Source organism: Triticum aestivum, chromosome 7B (assembly GCF_018294505.1).
Source record: "Triticum aestivum cultivar Chinese Spring chromosome 7B, IWGSC CS RefSeq v2.1, whole genome shotgun sequence".
Lineage (NCBI taxonomy): Eukaryota > Viridiplantae > Streptophyta > Magnoliopsida > Poales > Poaceae > Triticum > Triticum aestivum.
The window spans coordinates 63,826,644-63,842,005 of record NC_057813.1 but is presented as its reverse complement, the minus strand read 5'-3'; the positions used below and the strand labels follow the sequence as shown (position 1 = coordinate 63,842,005).

The window sequence follows — 15,362 nt, the reverse complement described above, 5'->3', positions numbered from 1 at the left end:
CAGTGTTGCGATGTCGAAGTAGTGCACAAACGTGTCCGGGCCAAGCACCTGCGCAGCCACAGAGTCGCACCAGGCGCTCAGCGGGATTCCTTCGATGCATAGGTGGACGTGGAAGTCCGCACGCACCGCGTCCCTCTCTTCGAACGTTATGGCGGCGTTTTTATCGCCAACCCATATGCATCCGCGTGAACAATATAAACTATAAATAACTAGCAAGAAGAATAAAAGAAATCTACGAAATACAGACATCGGATGCCATATCGTCCAGCTGCACACAGAGTTTCGTGACTAAGGCCCTTTTTGTTCGGGCTTATTATGCTTCAGCTTCGCAGCTTTTCCACTTTGGCTAAAGAGCCAACTCCTGCAAAAAAAATAATGCTAAAGAGCTTTAGTTTTTTTTGCTTATATCATCATATAACAATATTGATAAAAGGCTGTGGGATCACTCGATGCAGAGGCCGACGGGTATCCCCTCTTTTCTATAAAAAAAATAACAATATTAATTCATAATCCAAAAGCCGAAGCCAAAAGTCACTATTTAGGAATTATTTTTTGCTTTTAAGACAAACTAGAAAAACTTCAAAAGCTGAGCACAAACCCAAACAAACAGGCCTAAAAGACTTCTATGGTGCCCTGCGCCAAACAACAAGGTGCTCCAAAAAGCCTTTGTTAGATCACCGATTTCTGTTCTGTTTGTACATGACACCACAGACGTAAGCCTCTTCGATGCCTAAGAAATTAGAACATTTTGAATATTTTAACCATTTTATTCCGAATTTACTGTTTATGCGAGTGCATACGAGCTCGTGTGCGGAAAGCAAATTTTGGACAAATATTTCATTTTGCTAAGACAACATTTTGATCAATAGCCTCTGTTCATACTACTTATGCTTTGTCTTCATGTAATTTGTACCACGAGAGATATTTTCATAAGAATTTAGTTATTTGTGATTTTGAATTGCATAAACATACCTTGTTCATTCCTTATTATTAGATGTACTTTTTTGCCGCTATAGGTGTATTTAGGTAGATTCTGGATTATTCTGTGTATTTACTAAACCCCCTCCCTCTGAATTGGTAAGACCATTAATTAATTGTCAATAATTACCTCTCTAATCAATGTTGTTACCAGGGCCACACAAAAAAATGATGTCACCAGGGGCATTTCTATCATAAATTACCTTTCTAACAATTTTGACCCTTCGGGCATTGAGGCTTAGGAACTACACCTACAAAAGTGACCCTTGGGACATTGTCACAATCTTCATAACAAAATTTTGACCGCTAATATTTCCCACAAACAAAATGAGCCCTAAATAAGACAATGTTTTCTACGGTAATCTCATAAGTGATGATTTAATCCACATCTAAAGTCCATTTTTTACGCAATCATATTAACTCATTAGAATATTTATGCCCCTGGTGCAATGCATGGATTTTTTTTGAAGTGGACAAGTGACACATTTTCCTCCCAACCATCCAACAACACATTGATTCTCACCCGCAAAAAAAAGCACATTGATTCTCACAGTAATTCTTTAAATTTGATAGATGCTTTTGAAAGAACAGAAAAGCTCAAAAGGTGTGGTAAGTAAGCAGACTACATTTCCACTGTTCACACAAGTCCACGCCCAACACTCGAGAAACAAGCATCTAAAATAACCATGTGGTAAGCAATCAAAAATATTTTAAAAAAACCAAGCATCTAGAAAACATTCGAAAAACCAGTGAAAGCCCATCTATTTCAAAAAAAGGTCCAAGCCCGTGAAGTTCGCAAAGAAAGGTTGAAGCCCATCACTGTGTTGACCTCAAGCCCTCAAGGTGTTCGACGCTTCGATCCCGCGCCGCCGTGGCCTCCATCTCCGCCGCCGGCGGCCCTGCGAAGGTCCTCGCTCACAAGGTTTCCCCTCTCTTGCCTCTCTGACTCTTCCCGTCAGGTCCTCCGCTTGCCTCCCCCGTCCGTCGCAGAGGGAGCACGCCGCCGACGCACCAGCCCCCCCTAATTTTCCCCCATTACTTTGATGCATTTGCTGCGAAACCTCTGCGCATAATCCAAAAGTTTGACCTATTTCTTAAGCTAATTTGTGGTGCCTGTGATCTTTGCAGCCGATGATCTTATCAATAATGCCCGAGTGCAGGCCATCATTTGGGTTCCTCAAACATCGACAGAAATAGATTTCCTCTCCTACCTGGGCCGCCGCCACCGCATTCCGGTTCTCTCTTTCTCCGGCATTTCCCCAACATCCTGCGCCTTCTGGCTAGAAGATCCTGCAACAGCTTCTAGGGGTCACAGCAAGATCGGCTTTACACTTGACAATGACACTATAACATTTCTTACTCCAAAAACTGGTAGACGAAATGACAGGAAATTACAGACAGGAAAAGCAAGGATGAACTGCAGAAGCCATAATAAGACGTTGCTCAGGATTGCGGTGCCGCAGAAAGAAGGTTTTGAAGATTTTGTGCATGTTGCCGATCCGAATACCAGTTACCAAAAGGTCACTGGCTACAGCATTGATATCTTCGAAGCCGCTATGAAGCAGCTACGTCGTCCACCACGCTATGAGTTTTATGTCTTCCATGGTTCCTACGATGCGCTAGTAGGCAACGTGTCTTCAGGGGTTAGTGCGCTTTTCTCATACATACTTGCATGGTTTGACTTGTAACATTTAGTTTTTTGCTACTAGATCCATTTTGACCCCTATTTTCTGGTTGATAACAGGTGTATGATGCAGCAGTTGGTGATGTTAGCATAACTCCTGATCGAGCTGCTGACACAGATTTTACAATGCCATACACACAATCTGGAGTGTTTATGCTTGTGCTCGCTGAGGACGAGCCAGAAACAGTTGAGTGGAAATTTGTGAAGCCACTGAGTTCGGCACTTTGGTTTACAACTGTGGGCTTCTTCTTCTATACTGGCTTTGTTGTGTGGATGATTGAGCGCTCCAGAAATCAAGAGTACCAGGGATCAAATTTGAGACAGTTCAGCACCGCTTCTTACTTCGCTTTCTCTACTTTGACATTTTCACATGGTTAGCACTTCGTACTTAAACTTCTGGGTAATATTTGATGTCTGATAAGAGATTCAATTAGTTTACTACAGTAGTCATGTACTAAATTTCTTGGTTATTCCATGCGCAGCTCAGACTATTAGAAGCCCCTTGTCAAAAATTGTTGTGGTGGTATGGTGCTTTGTGGTTCTGATTGTAGTGCAGAGTTACACAGCAAGCTTGTCAGCCATACTAACCGCAAAGAGCCGCCGGCCTTCAGTGACAGATCTGAACCAGCTCCAGCTCAGGAATGGCTCTGTTGGACACCAAGAGGGGTCATTTCTGCGGTCCATCTTGATAAAAAATTATTATTTCGACAAAGATAGGCTACAGAGCTACATAAAGAAAGAGGACTATGCTGATGCTTTGAGAAATGGATCGGTATCAGCTATCGTTGATGAGCTTCCCTTCTTGACATCATTCTTCTCTGATCCTCGGAATAAGGAAGACTTTAGGATGGTTAATCTCATGTACATGACTCCTGGATTTGGTTTTGTAAGCTTCTCAATCTAAAGCTAAGTATATTCAGCATTTGTCCTTTAAGTGCTAGTATGTTGCATCCTAGCTAGGGACAGAAGTTAGTTAGTGCCGTCATGTTTTTTATCTTCACTTTAAGTATGGACTTTCTAAGCATGGGCGTACATCTACCTATATCCATTAATAGTTTGGATGTACTGCACCAAAAATTCTGACAAACATACTTACATATTGTAGTGCTAACTGCTAAGCATATGATTACCCACAAAACATGTTTTGCTTTTCTTCAGAGAAAAGAAAATAATACACTGGCAGCACAACAATTTGTTCATTTGTATCATGCTTCTTTACCTTGATCATGCCTGCCATTTTGTATTAAAATGTAGTGCAATCATGATTGTTTTTTGACTTTGTACATCTCCATTCCACTAAATTATATTCAAAGTTACGGGTTTACCTACAACCATGCTTACCTTTTATCTTCAGGCATTCTGTCTAGGTTCGCCGCTCGTGCATGATCTTTCTACTGCCATCTTGAACATAACTGGAGGCGACGAGGGATTGAGGATTCAACGAAAATGGTTAGGCGCAGATCCACAGTCGTCATCGGTGGGTGATGGCAGCTCCGACCCTGATTCCACGCAAATCAGTTTGCCAAGCGTCGCTGGTGCGTTCGTCATCACCGGAGTTATTTCGACTCTCATGCTGCTGGTAAGCATTGGGAGGCTGGTTCATGCCAGCCGTACCAGTGGGAGAGTAGCTGATGTGGAAAGTTTCAATGGTGGTGGTGGTGACAACGTCGGCCAAGATTCTCTTCAATTGGAGAATGGCAACATAGGCCACGATTCTGCTGCCTCGGATCAACCCCTCTGTGAAACCGCGAACAGCGAGTCCCATTGGCGCTTTGAGAATGCTGGTGGCCAAGAGGCTTGTCCAATGCAGCAGAATGGCATGCACAGCGGCTCTGCGGCTGCAGAATCCATCCAGATTGAGATGAGAACTGCCTGACATGAAGTTGATAGGGAAGTGCAGTATCCTCAAGGTGTATTGTGAACTTGTGATCCTTATTTTTGAGTACCCTGTCATGTTGCCTTGAATTTGTAATGAATAATAATAGTAGTGTTTAGCAGAGTGTAAGGTTTTGCCACAATCAGCTACTTTTGTAAACTAATACAGTACTATTGTTTCGCGGAGTGGGTCGCTCACTCGGTTGATATATTTTTGCGGTTTTGGCATGAGGGATATAGGCTGTGTTTGTTTCAGCTTCAGGAGCCAGTTTCTCGTGGAAAAAAGCTGAAACCGGAACAAACGACTAAACATGGGCAGCTTCGTGGAGACAGCCCAAAACAGCTTCGGCCTGTTTTACGTGTTATAGCCCAAAGCGACCAGATGCGTACTTTCCTAGCGAAGCTGGTAGGGATTCGTTAGGGTTTTTCTCCTCTAGGGCGGCGGCGATCAGCTTCCCCCGTAGAGACCGGCCATCCCCTGGGCCTCTTCTCCCCGCCGGCGGCAGGGAGTCGGGGCTCGTGTTAGGGTTTGTTACCGCCCGCGGATCAGAATTCTCGGCAAGAGAACATGGAGGATGTCACATCGGGATCGGGACAGGCGGTTTCCGATCTGGAGGCCATGATGGAGGAGTTAGGATTGAAAGAGGACGATCTTCAAGACGTTGTGATCGAGGACGAAGAGCTACCGGTGGAGACGACGCGGTGGATGGCAATTGCTAGGGTTCACACCGAAAAACCCTATAGCCAATACTGGTTTTTCAGAAACATGAGGGTCGCATGGGATTTGGCGAAGGAGGTAAAGATCCGCCCCCTCGAAGATAACCTGTACACAATGCAGTTTGGCTGCCTCGGTGACTGGGAGCGCGTCATGGAGGAAGGCCCGTGGCAATTCAAAGGGAAGGCCGTGGTCATTGCCCCGTAGGATGGATTCACTAAGCCATCAACAATTGAGCTGAACAAGATCGACATCTGGATGCAGATACATGATCTTCCGGATGGGTTTTTCTCCAAGATCAAGGCTCTTTCGGCCACGGTGGGGGAGTTCATCTTTGCAGAGCCAAAGTCCCATGACTTCGAAGGTAATTTTGCACGGGTCCGACTGAGGATTGATGTTACGATACCACTCAAGAATGCAGTTTCTTTGGTTGTCAAGAAGAAAGAGGCTGTCCAGAGGGTGATCTTCAGGGTGAAATACGAGCGCCTACCAGATTGGTGTGCTGTTTGTGGGTACATGGGTCACCTCTATAAGGAGTGTGGCGATGGTGTACACCCCCCGAAAGCTCTTGTTTTCAAAGACCTAAAAGCTGGTTGGTTCAAAGGACCGGGTAATGGGCCAGGAGAAGGTCGCAGTTCAGCTGAGGGCCATGGATCTCGAGGAGGTCGTGGGACAGGCAGATCGGGGAGGGGACGTGGTCGTGCACGCGGTCCAGCAGAGCATACTACCCATGAAGATCTGAATGAAGGTGACAGTGAGCAAGAGGACAGAGATGTATCCATGATTGAGGCTGACAGAAACAGAAAGAGAGGAGCCGGGATTGTTCCCTCGGTGTCAGCACCCGGTGCAAGCAATCTTCTGCTACTGCCGGGCCCAAGTGATCACCCACCCAGCCCTTCCTCAAAGCAGGAGCAGAAAAGGAACAAACCAAGCACGTCGACAAGTGAGAAGAACAACGGAAAGAACACAGCTGCAAACAAAATACCTGATGCGCGTTTGGCGGGCTCCCTAGTGGGGTCGCGCCTAGCGCAATGAGTTTCCTCTGTTGGAACTGCCGCGAAGCTGGCAAACCCGCGACAGTTCGAGAGCTTCGTGAATTAACGAAGCAGTTTGCCCCCTCTGTACTGTGTATCTTGGAAACCCAAATAGAGGGTTCTAGAGTCGAGAGTTTGGTTGGTTCATTAGGCTATAATAAAAGTTTTGCTGTTAGTAGTTCTGGCAGAAGTGGTGGATTAGGTATTTTTTGGAACGAAGAAATAAAGCTCGAGATTGTTGGTTATTCTCGGTATCATATAGATGTTGAAATTGATGAGCTGGTTGACATGAAAATAAGGGTCACCTTTGTTTACGGAGAAGCACAAGTTAACGAGCGATACAAAACGTGGGACATGCTCAGAGGAATTGTGGGGGCTAGTGACATACCATGGCTCGCCATCGGTGATTTCAATGAAGTTTTATATGCGCATGAGCATGATGGTGTGGGCAACAGGAGCCAAGCGCAGATGGATGCGTTTAGGGATGCCCTTGATACATGTGGTCTTACGGACATAGGCTATACGAGCACAGTTTGGACCTTTGAAAAAAAGGTGACTGGCGGCACGTATACACGAGTGCGCCTAGACAGGGGAGTATCGAACCCGGCCTGGAGTATTGCCTTCCCTTCGGCGCAGGTAGAACACAAAACGGCAGCGACCAGCGACCACGTTCCCATTTACGTGAACCTCATGCATGGCGATGCATGCAGGCGGGCCCCAAAGGCATTTAAGTACGAGGTTGCATGGGAGCGAGATCCCACGCTGAAGCCTGCCATCCAGCGTGCATGGTCCAATAGCGCAGGAGATTCTGTCGGCTCCCTCAATGACAAACTGCGGTCGCTGTCTTCAGATTTGTCACACTGGGAAAGGACGAACTTTGGCAACGTGCGACGCGACATTCAGCGACTGAAACAAGAGCTAGTGGAGATGCTAGAATCCCCAAACAGATTTGGTCCGACACATGTTGAGTTAAAGTTAATTGAGAGGCTCACAGAGTTATATCATAGGGAGGAAATATTATGGCGTCAGCGTGCCCGTCTTGAATGGCTAATGCACGGTGATAAGAATACTTATTTCTTTCACCTCCGAGCAAGTCGCAGAAGAAGGAAGAATCAGATCAAAGAACTACAGAGGGCGGATGGGCAGATGACAGTTAACGTGAGCGAGATGGAAGATCTCACCAATAGTTTTTACCGAGACTTGTACACCTCTGAGGGAGTGCACAACATGGACCAGGTTTTTGATACAGTACCAACAAAAGTAACTGCAGAAATGAACGAGTCGCTGAATGCGCCGTATAGCAAAGATGAAGTTAAAAAAGCTCTCTTTCAGATGTACCCCACCAAGGCGCCTGGTCCCGATGGATTTCCGGCGCACTTTTTTCAGCACCACTGGGACCTGTGTGGGGATGATGTTACAAAGGCTGTACTAAGGATTGTAGAAGGTACAGAATCAGCGGAAAGCATCAATGATACTGTTTTGGTTCTTATCCCAAAGGTAAAAAACCCAACGCTCCTATCTCAATTCTGCCCAATTAGCTTGTGCAATGTTTTGTATAAAATTGCTTCAAAGGTGATAGCAAATAGACTGAAAGAAGTGCTGCCTGAGATTATATCAGAGGAACAAGTCAGCCTTTGTTCCAGGGAGGCTGATCACAGATAACATTATAACTGCATATGAGTGCTTGCATTTTATGAAGAGAAACAAAGCTAAGAAAAATCAGTCCTGCGCCCTCAAGCTTGATATGATGAAAGCCTATGACAGGGTGGAATGGCCATATCTTAGAGCTATAATGCTTAAGCTGGGTTTCAGTAACAGGTGGGTTGATATTGTTATGGGCCTGGTTACCACAGTCAGTTTCTCTGTTTTGTTCAATGGAAAGAAACTACAATATTTCAAACCTTCGAGAGGGATCAGACAAGGGGACCCGATATCTCCATACTTGTTCTTGCTGGCAGCAGAGGGCCTTTCGTGCCTCTTAAAATCAAAAAGTGAGTCATCCAACTTGAGTGGTTTGCAGGTTGCTCCTACGGCACCACCTGTTAGCCACCTTTTATTTGCTGATGACAGCCTGCTGTTTATCAAAGCCAACAGTGTGGGAGCTAATGAGGTGTACCATGTTTTGGAGACCTATTGCCAGGCAACGGGACAAAGGATAAACCATTCAAAATCGTCTATATATTTCAGCAAGGGGGTTTCGGACTCTGTGAGACAAGAGATCAAAGAGATACTCCATGTTCCTAATGAGACACTAAATGAGAAATACCTGGGGATGCCTTCTGATGTAGGGAGCTCAAAAAACGATGCTTTTAAGTACTTAAAAGACCGCCTGTGGAGTAAGGTTCAGGGCTGGATTGAACGTACTATCTCCTCCGCAGGGAAGGAAGTGTTGGTAAAATCTGTGGCACAGGGAGTACTGGTTTTTTCTATGTCTTGCTTCAAGCTCCCGAGAGGGCTATGCGAACATCTGAACATGCTTATTAGGAAATTCTGGTGGGGCAATAAGGAAGGAAAACGGAAGCCTCATTGGGTCTCCAGGAAAATTATGACGCAGCCCAAGAGCATGGGAGGCTTGGGCTTCAAAGACTTTGAGCTATTTAACCTAGCTATGTTGGCAAAACAGGCATGGAGGCTGCTACAGAACCCAGAAACCCTGAGTGCACGTATTTTGAAGAGTATATATTACCCTAATTCGGATATTCTGACTGCTGAACTTGGGAGTCACCCAAGCCAAGTGTGGAGGGTTATCATGGAGGGAAGAGATACACTGCGTCAGGGATTGATCAAACGGATTGGCAACGGAGAAACAACACATATTTGGGATCAGAACTGGCTACCCCATGAGGGGATGTTCCGACCCCTGGGAAGCATAACTCAAAACCCACCCACCAGGGTTTCTGAGCTAATCAGTGGCACAACGGCATCATGGAACAAACAACTGGTGCAACAACATCTTATGCCAATAGATGCACAAGTTGTTCTAGCAATCCCTCTGTGCACAAGAAATATAAGTGACTTTTGGGCTTGGTACTACGAGAAGCATGGAGTTTTTACCGTCAGGTCACCTTACAGAATGCTCGTTGCAACCAAAATAAGAAGGGAAGCTTGGCTAGAAGGGTCGGCGGGACCATCTAATTCCATAGCTGAGGAGGGAGCCTGGAAAAAACTATGGAGGACGGAGGTGCCCGGGAAAATTAGAATGTTCTTATGGAGACTCTCGAAGCACTCCATTCCAACAAACGATGTCAGAGCAAAGAGGAACATGGCTGACTCCGACCAATGTGGGCTTTGTGGTAACCGGGATTCGTGGCGCCACTCATTGCTAGAGTGCTCATCATCAAGGAGTGTTTGGGCGCTCATGGATGAGGATATCACACATAAAATGATAGAGAGCACGGAACCAAGCGCAAGGGAGTGGCTGTTTACACTGATGCAGGTGCTATCACACGATCAGTTCATCCTCGCAGCAGTCACATTGTGGTGTATCTGGCATGCTCGTCGCAAAGCTATCCATGAATCTATTTTTCAGAGTCCCCAATCTACCTTCGGGTTCATTGGTCGTTTCATGGCAGAACTAGATACCATAAAGGTCAAGGAACCAGAGCGGTGTAATGCACCACAGTCCGTGGCACTCGTGCAGAGAAGGCCGAAGAAACCACCACCGGGATATTGCAAGATTCATGTGGTTATGGCAAGAAGAGGAGGATCGGCAGCAGCTGTTTGCAGAGATGCGGATGGAAACTATATGGGCAGTTCAGCGCTAGTGATCGAAGGAGTGGAAGACCCGGCTACACTTGAAGCTATAGCATGCCGGGAGGCTTTATCCCTCGCGGAAGACATGGGCATTCAGAATTTTGTCATCGCGTCAGATTGTCAACAAGTAGTTTCAGATATCAACAGGAGGTCACACGGGACGTATGGAGCGATCATCGCCGAAGTAAATCTTAGAGCTTCCTTCTTTCAATGTATTTTTTCATATGAGAGTCGTGCTGTGAATTATGAAGCACATAGTTTAGCCAAGTTCTCCCTCTCGAGAGGTCCAGGACGCCACGTCTGGTTTGGCGCTCCTCATGACCAGAGATGTATCCCACTTCGTGTGGATTTTACTGAATAAACTTGGTTTCCCCCCTCAAAAAAAAAGCTGGTAGGGATTCGTGATTTTCCCAACGCCAACCTTGCCTATTCTCGCAATTTACAGGAAGACTGCCATGATGTGTCGATCCCATCGAGGCCCGTTCCTCGACGAAATGTACGTCGCGCCCCGGCGTTGCTAAGTGCTGGTGATGCGTCCGCTTGGAGTCGCTGATGTGTGAATGTATACTGTAATGATGTAATCAATGTTGTATGCTGCTGCTTGTTATCGATGCTATATGGTGCTGCTGCTGTTGATACCGTAATGCCATGCATGCTGTATATGTGGTCGTGGTTGTGGTCTTTCTGAATATGTGTTCGCGGGCAACTGAATTTAAACGTGGTCTTCCTCAATATGATTGACATGCATTAGCTCTCTTTTGTACCGTCTAATTCTTTAGCTCTCTTTTGTACGGATTAGTTAATTCTTTAGCTCTCTTTTGTACGGATTATTAGTTATTAGCATAGCCCGCACGGTGGCACGGCGCGTCCGTCGTTACATTGTATTTATACGAATCGTAAAGTGCATTTTGGTCAGCGATCTATGTCCACCATGTAAATGTACACGGTGAGAACCCAAAATATTGCACGTGCCATGTATCTGATTACCAGAGGGCCATTTTCAGCCAAATGGGTAAACCTCAGGGCGAAAACATCCCCAGATATAGAGGTTTTGGTATATGGACTATCTTTTGTATTGTATGGGCAATTGTGACTCGCATGGACTAGCGATGTGATAACATAATTCTTTTTCTCACTATTATTCTATGTATATATAAGCAAGAAAGTGAGAAAATCATTATTATGATATATTTTATGCATTACCATAGAGCAAATCATTTCCTGTCAGTCAAAATACCATTTAAAACAATCTATTAACATTGAATCAACAAGTTACACTGATCTCAGTGCTCTAAGGGCATTTCAAGCTTTTCACCAGCTCACAGTCATTTCCACAGCTGCGTTGCCAAACAGCTAACCTTCACTACAGCTGTTTCCTTAGCACAACAGTTTTGCCAGCACAACATGCCCACAACTGAATCTGTTGAAACTGAATCCCAAACAAAAACAACCATAAGCAACTCTTATGAACTAGTGATATATTTTCCTTAAAATTTTACCCAGTACTTATTGATCTTCCGGCCTCTGCAAGCGGATGCACACATCCATCCTCAGTATGAGTTGCTTCTGAACTTTGTTGTCCTCTTCCTCTTCCCCGCCCTTTCCCATTGTGAATTATGAGTAGTTCGTAAATCTCGCCCCTCATCCGGTTCCTAAGGACTCTGGGATATGATGGTATGGACTTCATCGATGGGCTCTTGCAATCCGTACAACTTCGAAGGTAGCCCTCCTCTCAATGAATCAAATCTACAAGCTTCATGGCTTTTCGTCGCTATCGTCTCCAACTGCAACCTAGCCTCCACGTCTCCCAGCTGCGTCGTGCCCTGGTTCCTGGTGCAGATATCTCTACCGGACTTCCCATCTGTTCTTACATTGCGCCAGTGCCTTTGCTGGCACAAATGAAAATGTGAAATAACACTTACTCCATTCTCTTTATTAATTACTCATATAATAGTGTTAGCTACAAGGTCTTGACTGAAACAGCAGATGCTCTGCCTTTTCATTATAGAGGGGGAATTTCTTTTACAGCACACTAATCAGAAAAGCAAAAACAACAGACCACACCCAGCACCTAGAGAAGCCTCTATCGCTCAGCCACATCTCATCCTATACATCCATTCTAGCAGTACCGTTTATAGCATCATTCACCAGCTTGATATCATCTCTAATCAGCCCCGCCAAAGCTATTGATGTCATCTCCCTCTTTTTTTGATAAAAGGGCGATTTTATTATCTTAAAATGTTGCATCAAGCGGACAAAAAGAATTATGAGTAACACCCGGTCTTGACATAACTAAGATGTACACAGTCAAACCCGAAAGTTTGACAAAAATCCATGAAATATAAACTGACAAATCGGCAATAATAAACTCCTATAAACCGACACTCTGTCTATGCTGAAGGTGGTGATGGATCAATCCATAGGTTATGTTGTCATCCATGTTAGGAAAAACCCTCTGTAGCCACATGCTCCAATCACGTACAGACCGCCTTAACAGCGGTTGGTGTTTTGGTCGTTGTAGCATAGACCACGTACCTGGCAAGTGCGTACACCGGAAAGTAACCTTTTTTGTCATTAAATACCAAATCGCTTCCACATAGCCAAAACGGCCAACTTATGGCATATGCTCACACCTTTATTAGTGTTTTGAAGCTATTTGAAATACTGTCCAACCAATGACCAAAAATATTGGCAACACTTGTGGGCGGATACAAATTTGACACTATTTGGATGTCTGACCACATAGAACATGCACATTTGCATTTGAAAAAAGAGGTGTTTGATTGTGTTGTCATGAGTATAAAAACAACACTTCTTACTCCTTGGCCCTCCCGTTTTGCTCTTTCCACAGATTCCAGGCAACATATGCCGTTGTACTGACCTCCTCGGCATTGGTGGGCGAGCTGTGGCTCGATGTCACCCTACACCACCATTCCCAAATTTATTAAAGAAAAAAGGAGCAATTAAAGAATTAGAGAAAGATCTACAAAAGGAAGTTAACTCTCTAAACCAGAGATTTAATATAACTGAAAATGTCGAAGACACAACAGGGCGCACAACCTCGCATTTGAACTTCTGAAACTCGTGCCAAACCTCCTTGGCTTAGTAGAGTCACATGGGCAGCGCTCTCTTCCTCTTGATCGCACAACCAGCAAACATCATTGCTCTCATGCGCAACCGGTCGGCTGTCCTGTTCCTATTCTGCAGGAGTAGACACATGTAAAATCTCACCATGCCTTCAGTCTTAATCTTCCAAATGCGTGCAAGCTCAGGTTCCTCAATTCTAGGGGAGAACTGAATCTCATACGCCGCCCGCCTCGCCACGCCACGCCTTGCCTTGTTACGATGTGCCGCAGATTGCGGGAATGAGCCGAACCGATGTCTAAATTTTTGTCACGCATCACAGGTATACGAAAGGTCACACGAAAGCTGAAAAGATTTTTGCGATAAGTGGAGTTCGAATGCGAACGGTGCAGCCCTTCGGTTGCTGGCTGTTCGCTTCATCTCCGTCTCTTCGTTTCACCTTTCGTCGCTGCCCTCTCACCTCCTTCTCTTGCGCCTATAAAAGGGAGGTCGCTCCTCTCAGAGAGATGCACCAGAAGATCCTCTTCCTCTCGCCACCAGTTCCTGAGCACTACGCTGCTGCTATGAACTTCCTCATCCCGTCTTGCGGCGTGCACCGCAGGTCAGGACAGTAGGCCTCCGAAACCGCACCTCTTTGAGTCCTGTACGGGAGAAGGGTGATAAAGTTTTTGGGGAGCGCTCAGCGTGACTACTGACTTCTTCGTCACGGACGTCCCGGACTCCGACGACTACTTCCCCGACGATGACTTCTTCCCCGGCGTCGACAACCTCCTCGACAACATGGCTACCGAGGACACCGACCCCAAGTCCAGTGCTACTGTTGCTGCGGCTATCCTGTACGTGTTCTTGCTTTTCCAGTTAGAGGTCATGTCACAGTTCCTTATTCTACTCTCTACTCTAGATATGTTCGGTTCTAGTTCATATTTGCAGATGTTATTTACGTACTCTCTGTCAGATCGCATGACTTGCTTTATCTCTGCTATTTTAGTCATGCTTTATCTAGTATTTCCAATAATAAAATTATATGGTACATTGCTCATATTTCCAACAATCCAACAACCTTATTATAGGCAATTTACCCCGAGTGGTTTTGCTGCTTCCTCCTATGTTTGAGGGTATTCACTATAAGAGGTGGCGCGTGAGAGCCGTTCCGTGGTTTCAAACCATGAGCTGCTATGACGCCACTCTTGGCAAACCTGAAGGAGAGTATGATGCTCAACAGGCACAAGCTTTTCAGAAAATGGATACTCTGTTTAAGGCTGCTCTTTTAAGTGTTCTTGGTGAGAACATAGTTGATGCTTATGCGTCAATTGATAATGGAAAAGATATGTGGGACGCACTCGAGGCCAAGTTTGGGGTCTTGGATGTTGGCACTGAGCTGTATATCATGGAGCAATTCTATGATTACATGATGACCGAAGAGCGCTCCGTGGTTGAGCAAGCTCATGAGATACAGTCATTTGCTAGAGAACTTGAGCACTTCAACTGTATCCTACCGGACAAGTTTATTGCCGGAGGTATCATCACTAAGCTTCCTCCCACGTGGAGGAACTTTGCTACCTTACTGAAGCATAAGAGGCAGGAGTTTTTCGTTCCGGATCTCATTGGTACTCTTGATGTCGAAGAAAAGGCGAGAGCAAAGGATAACCGTGCTCGAGGTATTGAGGGAGGTCCTAGTGTCAATCTGGTACAGAAGAAAAACTTCCAGCCCCATAAGTTCAAGAACAAGGGCAAGTTTGATGATTAAGCAAAGTTTGATGGGAAGAACAAGGCTGTACAGCACACGAACTTCAAGAAGAAGAATGACAAGAAGAAAGGTGTTTGTCATATGTGTGGAGATCCTGATCATTGGGCTCCTAGTTTCCCTAATCGCTATGACAAGCGTCATCCTGGGAAAGGCGGCACGACCACTAATGTTGTCATTGGAGACACTGACATGAAGGATGCTGGGTATGGTATATTTCCCACTATTCTTTCGGTATGCCATTCTCCTGATTGGTTAATTGACACGAGTGCTAATGTGCATGTATGCGATGATATTTCCATGTTTTCGTCTTATCAGACCGCAGGGACTTCCACCATGCTGATGGGCAACAGTTCAAGTGCTTCTGTTCGTGGTGTTGGCACGGTGGATCTGAAGTTTACTTCGGGGAAGATCGTGCGACTGAAGAACGTGCATTATGTCCCCTCCGTCAATAAAAATCTTGTTAGCGGATCTCTTCTGTGTAGAGATGGTTAC

General features: G+C 45.4%; 1 protein-coding gene across 1 annotated transcript; it reads left to right on the top strand.

Moving 5' to 3' along the window:
• Positions 1 to 1,427: 1,427 nt before the first annotated feature.
• LOC123157659 (glutamate receptor 2.8) lies at positions 1,428 to 4,746 on the top strand. The gene is made up of 5 exons (XM_044575912.1): positions 1,428 to 1,587; positions 2,107 to 2,621; positions 2,723 to 3,035; positions 3,145 to 3,548; positions 4,017 to 4,746. Exons 1-5 carry the CDS (start codon positions 1,428 to 1,430, stop codon positions 4,536 to 4,538), a joined length of 1,914 nt encoding a protein of 637 aa, XP_044431847.1. The 3' UTR covers positions 4,539 to 4,746.
• The last annotated feature ends 10,616 nt before the right edge of the window (positions 4,747 to 15,362 follow it).

Excerpts from the sequence above, each read along its gene's own strand:
- LOC123157659 (XM_044575912.1), top strand. The coding sequence starts at position 1,428 with ATGCATGGATTTTTTTTGAAGTGGACAAGTGACACATTTTCCTCCCAA. Across the intron at positions 3,036-3,144 it reads TACTTTGACATTTTCACATG|CTCAGACTATTAGAAGCCCC; the intron begins GTTAGCACTTCG and ends TTCCATGCGCAG. Across the intron at positions 3,549-4,016 it reads TGACTCCTGGATTTGGTTTT|GCATTCTGTCTAGGTTCGCC; the intron begins GTAAGCTTCTCA and ends TTTTATCTTCAG.